The 9,642-nt window shown below is 54.1% G+C and overlaps 1 protein-coding gene across 1 annotated transcript; it reads right to left on the reverse strand.

The window, feature by feature from the left end:
• Positions 1–4,963: 4,963 nt before the first annotated feature.
• Ddn (dendrin) lies at positions 4,964–9,277 on the reverse strand. Its single transcript, XM_020176998.2, has 2 exons — positions 9,061–9,277; positions 4,964–8,652 (listed from the first exon to the last, which is right to left on the reverse strand). The coding sequence occupies exons 1-2, from the start codon at positions 9,267–9,269 to the stop codon at positions 6,717–6,719; spliced, it is 2,145 nt and encodes a 714-aa protein (XP_020032587.1). The 5' UTR covers positions 9,270–9,277; the 3' UTR covers positions 4,964–6,716.
• Positions 9,278–9,642: the final 365 nt, after the last annotated feature.

Here is a 9,642-nt window from a genome sequence, read left to right on the forward strand (position 1 = left end):
ATCGTCATGCCAGTGTTCCTGTGGCATAATAGTTTTATCATTTTTTCCTTCCTTATGCCCACATTTTCTGCTCTGTGCCAAGCTTATAGGGGATACAGGGCTAAATCAAAGGCATGACCCTTGAGTAGCTCATGGTCTAGCAAGAAATAGACTTATTACAAGATAAGATCAACAGGGACCATAATCAAGCGTCAGGAAAAAAAAATTGGTGTTAAGGAAACCAATTTTTGGTGTTAAGGACATTCCTGGCTCAAAAACTATCCCTCACCTCTCCCTCAATTCCTCTCACTAAAGCTCAAAGGTTTTTGTTGGTTTGTTATTAGTTAGTTAGTTAGGTATCTAGCTATCTAGTAGTTAGTTAGTTAGTTAGTTAGTTCGTGTTGAGACAGGGTTTTAATATGTTGCCCAGCTGGCCTCAAACTCCTGACCTCAAGGGAGTCAGCCTCAGCCTCCACAGTACAAGCACACAGTACTGTACCCAGTTAAAAGACAAATGTTTTATCCTTGATTTCAAGAATCACTTAATGATTTGGCTCCCACACATCTCTTTAGGACCCCACCCTTGGCACCTCTACCCCCGCCCCAAGCCTCTGTTCCCTGTGAAAGCCACACTATGGAACACACCCCTTCCCTATCTCCCTGTTGAAACCTGTCTCAAATGGCCCTTCTTCCATGAAGACTCTTACTTCTCTTGGCAGACTGGCCTTGCCCATTTGAGCTCCTGAAATGCCTTGTTGGTGGGGCATGTGATAACTGTTCCATTGGTGGTTATCTGTGCATATTACTTGCCTACCCCAACATCTCTAGGCTTCCTGCTCCCTGAGGACAGGGGCTCTGTGTTTTCTTCATTTTGACATCCTTTCCAACAGTAAGTTGGGCACCTCATATGAATGGATGAATGGATAGACACAGAAGGGTGGTCAGATGGATGAATTGGTGCATGGATGGGTGAGTGGGATGCATAGATTCATGGATAAGTGGATGGGTATATGGATAAAACAGCGACCCACAAAAGGACTCACAAAAAGCTATGTAGTGCCAAGGAATTCAAGAAAGGGAGCCCATGCCATGCACCAAGAGGAAGAGCCAACATCTAGGCTGAACCTTCCTTCACTGACATACACACCCTTGGCAAGTTGTCTCTGAGAGGCCTAAAGCTTGAACTCTCTGAAGGTAGAAAGCATGTCCAAGTCTCTTCTGTGTCCCTGGCATACATTTTTTTATGTATGCAGTACTGGGGATCGAACCTAGGACCTCATACATGGTAGATAAATGCTCTACCACTTGAGTCACACCCTCATCCCTTTGATTTGTATTTTTTTTGAGATAACATCTCATTAACTTTGTCTGGGCTGGCCTTCAACTCTGATCCTCCTGCTTCTGACTCCCAAGCAGCTGGGATTATAGGCATGAACTACCACATCTGGCTCCTGGTACACATGTTTACTGGGCAAGTGAACAAATGAATAACTGAGGGAACACTGACACTGTTCTCCAAAGACACACTTTGCACATTTCCCATGTTCTCATGTTCAGCTGCCTCTCCTGGTCCTCTCCTTTTCACATGCATTCACATTCACACTCCTGACACTAACACTCTCTGAAGTCCCAGAGTTATGGCCTGGTTCTTGGTTTTCTTTACCCATTTGTGGCTGATCTCAGGAATCCCAGGGCTCTCCTCATTCTGAAAGGGAGGGTTCTTGGCTCCTGTAAAGCCACATTAACTGGGGCGGAAATGTGGAGCAAAAAGGGCTTCCCTGGGCAAAGAACCTGGCTGTTGTGAGGGTCACAGGTCCTGCATTAACTTAAGGTCTGCTACCCCAAACTGACTATGTTCTCCTGCATCTGCTGTCCTAACTGCTGACCAGTGAGGTTGTCCCAAGGTTGGGAGGGGGGAGATTGTGGCCTCTGTCAGGAGGCTGCTGGCTGGCAGACACAACCAGATTTAGAAGTCATTTTCGCAGCAGGGAGCCTCTAACCTCCCACAGAACCCTACAGGGCCAGCCTGAGATACGGCTCACCAGAAGCTGGCCCCAGACCTGTGGGCGCTCCTCCCCTTCTCCAGAACCTTAGCAGTTGCTTCTGACTTTATCATTAGTGAAAGATGGAGGAAATACTGATAGAGGTTTGCTCTGACACCTAACTACCCAAGTGCTCCCAGAAACCATGGCCCCATTCAGGGGGCTGTTTGCATCCAACCCAGAGCTCCTTTTTCTTTTTGTGGTGATGGGGATCAAAGTCAGGGCCTTGTGCATGCTAGGAAATCAGGGCCTACTCTTTGAGTCACTCCACCAGCCCTTTTATTTTTGTGTTAGGCATTTTCACAATAGGATCTCACAAACTATTTGCCCGGGCTGGCTTCAAACTCAGATCCTCCTGATCTCTGCCTCCTGAGTAGCTAGGATTACAGATGTGAGCCACCGGCGCCGGCTCCCAGCTTCTTTTGGTGGGGCTGTACTGCTGTTTCTCCTACTCTCCTAGTTCTACTTCTCTCTTCCTCGTCCTCTTGTTTCTATACACCATCACTAATAAAATAGCTCTAAAGAGAAATGATTATCAGAGCCTACACTTATATATCACTTACTGTATACCAGACATTGTTCTAAGTACTTTACATATTGAATCATTTCATCCTCCTAACAACCCTATGAGAAAAGTATTTTTTTTCTTTTTTATGGAACTGGGGTTTGAACTCAGGGCTTATGCTTGCAAAGCAGGTGCTCTACCACCTAAGCCACACCTCCACTTCATTTTGCTCTGATTATTTTGAAGATGAGGGCTTATGAACTATTTGTCATCTGGCCTCAAACTGAGATCTTCCCTGTGTCAGCCTCCTAAGTAGCTAGGATTATAGGCAAGCCACCGACACCCAGGGAGAAAAGCACTTTTAACAACCTGCTTTTTTAATTTTATTGAGACAGGGTCTCCAACTCATTATGCAGCCAGGCTTTCTTCCTCACCTTTCTGAGTGCTGGGATTACAGGTGTGCACCATCAAACCTCACAATAACTGAGGACACTGCAACACAGAGTTGAATAACTTGCCCGAGGTAACACGGTCAGAACAAAGTAGAGGCAAGATTTAAACACAGGAGGCAGAGATCAGAAGGATCATGGTTTGAGGCCAGCCTAGGCAAATAGTTCTCAAGACCCTATCTTGACAATATGCAACACAAAAAAGGGCTGGCTAAATGACTGAAGTGGTAGAGAGCTTACCTAACAAGCATGAGGTCCTGAGTTCAATCCTCAGTACAACAACAACAACAAAAAACACAATGGAAAAGAAAAAAACAGGCTGCCAGTCCTCAGAGTCCACGTTCTTCTGACCCTACCTCAGTTCTGTGGCAATGGTGGCAGTTGGATGAACTCTTAGAAATGGGACTCCTGTGGATTCATTCTAAAGGGCTCAGTCAGCTCAGCTTAGTGGCATCTACCCCCAGCCCTGAAGCCCCTGGATTGTGGCAAAACCCAGGAAGCTGCTCTCACCACTGCCCTGGCTGTCTCCAGTTTCCTTCCAGAAGGCCTATCCTCTTCCCAAACCCAGGGTCCAATGCTCCAGCTCACCCCACCTGGCCTCTGCTGTCACTCCTCCCATAACTTCCCCTGAGGTCTTCTCAACTGCAAGCAAGCCAGACATTTGGTAAGTTTCTCAACACCCTCATTCCCTGCGTCCATGCCTGTGTTTTCTGTACTTTGTCCCTTCTATTCAATTTTTTATTCTGTTTTGTTTTGTTTTTTGACACAGGATATGGCCAGACTGCTGGTGAACTCCTGGCTCAAGTGATGCTCCCACCTCAACCTCCCAAGTAGCTGGGACTAAGGTGTACATCAGTGCACCCAGCTTGTTCCCTCTATTTGAAATGCTCTTTCACCAAATTTTATCTCATTTGTCACCTCTTCCATGGAGCCTTCCTGAGTCTCACAGAATTACCATCTCCCTTGTTTGATTTCTTACAGTACTTAACATGCACTGCTGAGTATTACCATTTGGCAGGGCATAGGTGTGCACACGTGTAATCCCAGGAATTGGGAGGCACAGACAGAAGGATCTTGAGTTCGAGGCCAGCCTGGGCTGCATAATGAGACCCTATGTTAAAAAGTAAGTAAAGGTCAGTATTATCATTTGCATTTTCATCTTTACATCACTGTCTGAAAGGCCTTGCTCATCTCCTGTCCTGGAGCCCTGCTCCAGGGACTTGTTCCTAGTAGGTGCTCAGTAAATGGCCAGCCATTAGAATTGGCCGCAGTTAGAATTGTAGTGGACGGAGACAGACCTCTGAACCTTTGATCTCCGCCCAAAGTGACCTGTCTTCCTTTCCCGCCTCTGGCAGTGTGGGCTCCAGAAAGGCGTTGGGGTGAACCTTCCTGGGGAGCTAGGACCACTGCTCTCTCAAAGAGACCCTGGGCCACTGGACCAAGGCCCAGCCTCTGGCTCAGGGTTTGCCCGGTGGCCTCCTGGCAGCCCTGCCTCTCCCTGCAACCCAGTGTCTGTCTTGGGTGCAGGCGAGGAGTGACGTCGAGATAATTGGAGACTAAAACCGCAAGCGGTTTGGGGACCTGAACGCTGAGCGGGAGTGGGGCTGGCGGGTCTTGGTGGGAGTGGGGACAGAGGCAGGGCCGGGGGCCGGGCCAGGACCCGGCGACTGAGTCTGGGCAAAGCCCCCGCGCCTGCCGAGCCAGTGGGGCGGCTAAATTTACCCGGGCTGACTCAGCCCTTGCCCGGAATGGCGGGAGTGCGCCGCGCAGCGAGAAGAGCCGGCAGGGGTGGGGCGGGGGGCAAGGAAGGGAGAGTCCCGGCCGGCCGAGGGAGACAGGGGTGGGCCAGGAGTTTCCACCGAGGAAAGAAGATCTCCTCCTCCTCCTCCTCCTCCTCCTCGCACCAAACGGGAAGGAGCAGAGGGAGGAGCCCTGGGGGAGGGACACTGCGGTAAAAAGGTCAGGGAAAACAAGATGCCAGAGTCGGATAAAGGGAAGCTTAGATTTATTGAGCGCCTGCTGTGTGCCAGGCACTGTGCAAGGCGCTTTACATACATTACCGCATTAAGTCCTCACAACAACCCTGCGAGGTAGGTGTTTATAAAACCCCCATTTGACAGATGAGGAAACTGAGGCTCAGGGAGGTGAAGTGATTTGGCCAAGTTCACATGGCTAGTAAATGGCAGAGACAGAAGAGGTGTCCAGGACCGGAGAGAGAGAGAGAAAAAAAGACTTCAGTATCTGAGTCCCAAGCCGGTTGGCATGGATGAGGACAAAGAGGGGCTTGGCGCGCTCCAGAGGTCTGGGAGGCCGGAGGCCTGCTCCCGGCCCCGTGCGCGCGTGGCTGGAGGCGGCAAGGAGTGGGACAGGCGCGCGGTAACACCCAAGTAGGAATCGGATCAATTGGCAGTGTGAAAACACTGGGGGGACTCGGGGACCAGCAACCGGGGAAATCCGCGACCTGCGCGCGCCCCCTAGTGGTTATAGCGAGCATCACACGCCACACCTGGCTTCTTGTTTTCTGTTTTTGTTTTTCTTAACCCCTATGGCTCCATTCTCAGGCAGGTGCTCCCCCTAGCATCGAAGGAGACCATTTAACAGTTCTGAACTCAAGATCTTCCCATTTAGCAACTCCTTCTAAACGGTTCTAGGAAGATCCAGGAGGGTCCCTACAGGCTTCTTGGGACTAGTCTTGCCTGGCTGTTTTCTGGAAGAGGAGATACAGATTTCCAGGTCCTGTCAGGTGGACCATACCTCTCGCATGGGAAAATGATGGCAACGCTTTAGAGGATCACTAAGGGACACAGGGATAGAGGAAAAGGGAAAGGACTAAAGCGGTCCCAAGCTGATTCATTGGCTCCCTTTCCTCCCTAGCTTGGACCACTAGGCCAGGGTCAGTGACAGAGCCACAATCCTGCCCTACCTTGGAGAGCACTCACCTAAACTTGGGAGGCTAGGATAGGAGCCCTTTTGCCACTCAGATCTTCTGCAAACCTTGGACAGTCTCCTGAATCAAAAATGAGTGCAGATGACAAGAAGACTAACTGGGAACCCTCAAGATTCTGTTCACTTATTCTCAACTCTCTTGACTTGTTGAGGGGAAAATGAGATAGAGGCCTCCTCAAAGATCCCCAAATTCCAGGGATGGAAGGATGGACAATAGAACTCTTTCATTTTACATAACAGGAGCCCTGGAGAAGGGAAGTGATGATCAGCTGAAGTCAACCAGCAAGTCAGTGGCAGAGTTGGAATTGAAACTCAAGACTTGCAGCATTAAGTGAGTACTCTGCCTTCTCGCTGGTTGCTTTTGGACCCATTCCTCCTCTAAGAACTTCTCTGTTATCTAGTCACTCTGTCACCAGGTGCAAAGGTACACTGTTACTTTTTCCCTCCTGCCAAAGACCTTGCCTTGGTGTTGCCTTCCTATGACTGCCACCATCTCTGCCTTTCTGCCTGATCCTGGCTAAGCCTCTCTGCTCAACTCCACACCTAGTACATCAACCCTCTGAGGAAGACATCAGTGTATGTCCTGAGTCTAGCAGACATTAAAGCTACCTTCAACCTCACCTCTCCTGAAACAAAGCCATGAATGGGCACATGCTGCCTTTCCTTTCTATTTCAAGTTGGGAATGGGTCTGGGTAGGGAAAGAAGAGAAGCAAAGGAAGTCTGTGGGGAAGAAAGGGAACAAATGGGCCCAAAGATAGATGAGTGGGAGACACAAAAACAAAAAGGGGCATCTCTCACTGTCTCTTCCTATTTCCCTGTGGGGTCCCCTTGGTGTCCCTCATGCTAAAGAGGGCTTCCTCGGTTTGGCTGACGACATCTAGAATCTCCCGGATATTGTTACTCAGTTCTGCTGGCTTCCCGCCTTCCGGGGACCCCGGGTTCCCAGCCATAGACAGGGTCTTCTCATTCCTCCAGGAGGCGCCCAGGATTTCTATGTCACTTCCATCAGAAGAGCCGCTATGGACGCTGAACTCCTCGGCTTCGTCTGAGTCCGAGTCTGGGGCAGTATGGCGACGGATGCGGGACACGGCTTCCCGCAGGGCTCCGGCGTAGGGACCTGGGGTTCGCGCCCAGCCCCCGCCAGGACGCCGCGGGACAGCCGCCCCTTCTGAGCCCTTGGTGCTGCCCGCGCACACCGGAGCCGCTGGGCCTATGGCTAGGTGTTCTAGGCTACCTGGCTGAGAGGGGCCATCTCGCAGGTTTACTTCGCCCATAGGGAGCCCCAAGATGCGGGAGGCCCGCTCCTCCAGTGAGGACTCCTCCTCCGGCTTCCCGCCCTGAGCTTTGCATTCGTGCCCCGCGCCCTGCTGGTGTAAGATTCGACTGCTCAACAGTAGCTTTTGGCAAGCAGAGGAAAAGACCGCGGCCCTCTCACCCTCCTCTTTGCAGGGTTTGGGTCGCCTGGAGACATCCCCCCCAATGCACGGTTCCCCAGAAGGCAAAAACTGCACCTGCTGGGTTCGAGGGGTCGGAACATACTGGGACCTTATTACCACGCACGTGGCGTCAATGACAAAGACGCCTTCTCCACCAGCGCGGCCCCGGGAACTGCGGGGCAGGGTGTGCGCGCGGCGGGTCGCCTTCCAACTCTCCAGGGTCTCGGCTCCTGCCCCCTCTCTATGACCCAAGTACTCTTTCCATCCCGTGCCTCCTGGAGCCCAGGGTCTGGGGAGGGTCTGACTCTGCCTGGGCAGCTGTTTTTTAGGGGAGGGAATCCAGCCTTTGGGAAGCCAGATCAGTTCTCTTCCTTCTTTCTCTTCCCTCGAGCCCTTGAGGTGGTGCCTGGACCTGGGAGTGGGACGCGGGGGGCTATGGGTCGCTCTTACTGACCCAGCAGGTGCTGTCTCCGTGCGTGGGCTACCAGTAGCTTTGGCTTGGGCATGGCCGTCGCTACCACTGTTCAGGCCAGCAGCAGCTAGGCCCAAGCTTTTCTCCACCGTCCCCTTGCCTGACTCTGGCCTGGCTCTGGCCGCTCCACAACCCGGAGCTCCCCCTAAGAGACCCCGCCCCTGCCGGAGACCCCAAGCCCCGAGGACGTCCCTATAGATTCGAGGATCCAGCCTCTTCTTTGCGCGCCCTCCCTCTGTCCTAGCGGGGATCAGGGCTGGGGTTGATGAGGCGGGCGCCTGAGATTGCTCAGGGCCTCGCTTCGTTCCCAAGGTCCTGTGGGGGCCTTCGTAAGACGGTGGAGCCACATAGGGTGGCGGCCGGTCCCAGCGGCGTCGCGCGGCCATGCCTGCAGCGCCTCTCAGCAGCAGGTGAGCCTCGTAGCTCGGGGGCGCTGGCCGCCTACCTCCCCGGGGCCCCGCCCACGCGGCCCCTGGGTCGCTCTGCGGTTGCGCGGATGGACAGGGCGCTCTCCCCACCTGCCCAAGACGCTCGGACCGAGAGGGAACCGCCGAGAGCCCGGCAGGCTGGGCCGCCCGAGGGGCATTCCGGGGCTCCGGGCGGGGCTGACCCAACGGGCTCCGTCGGGCCCCACCAGCCTTGCGCCTCTTTCTCTCGGTCTCCTTGGCCTCCCGCTCCTGCGACGCCGCTTTCCTTTTTTCTTGCTCCCGGGCTCGGACCTCGGCCGGGGTCCCCGCCCGCCAGTTGGTCGCCTCTTGCAGCACCCTGGAGGCCCAGGGTCGGCGGGGCGGCGGCTCAGGGGATCCCGGGCGCAGCCTACACCTGGGACAATGAGCAGGAACCCAGGTGAGCAGTTTGTGGGGGAAGGGAGCCGAGGTCCCGGTAGCTGGGAGCACTGGAGACCACTTAGGGCAGCCATGTGAAGAGGTATGTGTGAGTGTGTGCGCGTGTGCACGTGCGTACATGTTAGGGCTGAAGTCGAAGTGGGACTCCTCGCCATCTCTCCATGCACACTTTAACAGTGTCTGTCCCATCTCACCTCCTGCCCTTTCTCACGCCTACTCCGGTCCCCCCAAACAACGCTGAATGAGTCAGGTCCCAGCCCTCGAGGGGGGGGGGGAGGCGCGGGAAAGAGAAGGGGGACTAGCAGTGTTCGCTGGTGCCTGCGGGGAGGTCCAGACCCCACTCCCCGCCCCACCACTTGCTTCCCCTCACCCCTCCTTCACTCACGTGTGGCTCTGGGGCCCACGGGCCCAGTGGCTGGCCTGGAAGTCCATGGGCTGTCGAGAAGCGGCGCGGCGACTATAATGACAGGAAATAGTCTTCACTTCGATCACCAACAGCTTGGACTTCTGCACCCAGAGGCAGCTGCCAGACTCCTCATCCTGGAGCTCCCGGGGGCTGTTGGGCCCCTCGGAGAATAGCGGACCATCCAGCATCCTGCCCCACCCCACCCCGGCCCCCCACCCTCCCACCCGCCCCGTGAGCCCCCTCCCAGCCCAGGGAGCTGGCGCCCACTGCAGAGCGGCGGACCCAGGGACTGGGAACTATATATACCCGGGCACACGTGTGTGCCTGTCTGTGTGTGTGCGCGCGCATGTGACACGGCGCGGACTGCTCTGCGCTGCTACCTCCCCCATGTGCACGGCCGCCCCCTGGGGCTCGGGATTGGACGCCCCTTCCCACTGCTCTTGTCCCCCAAGCGGGATCCGACCCGCACGCACGAGTGGGCGGGGGATGGACTTCTGATTCTTGCCAAGCTGACTGTGCCTCCCTCTCCTGCCCCCATTTCTTCAACCTTCCTGCCGTTTT

Source organism: Castor canadensis, chromosome 8, assembly GCF_047511655.1.
Source record: "Castor canadensis chromosome 8, mCasCan1.hap1v2, whole genome shotgun sequence".
NCBI lineage: Eukaryota > Metazoa > Chordata > Mammalia > Rodentia > Castoridae > Castor > Castor canadensis.

Coding starts and splice junctions, on each gene's coding strand:
- Ddn (XM_020176998.2), bottom strand. CDS start 9,269: ATGCTGGATGGTCCGCTATTCTCCGAGGGGCCCAACAGCCCCCGGGAG. Junction 8,653..9,060: donor CGTGGGCCCCAGAGCCACAC/GTGAGTGAAGGA, acceptor TCATTGTCCCAG/GTGTAGGCTGCGCCCGGGAT.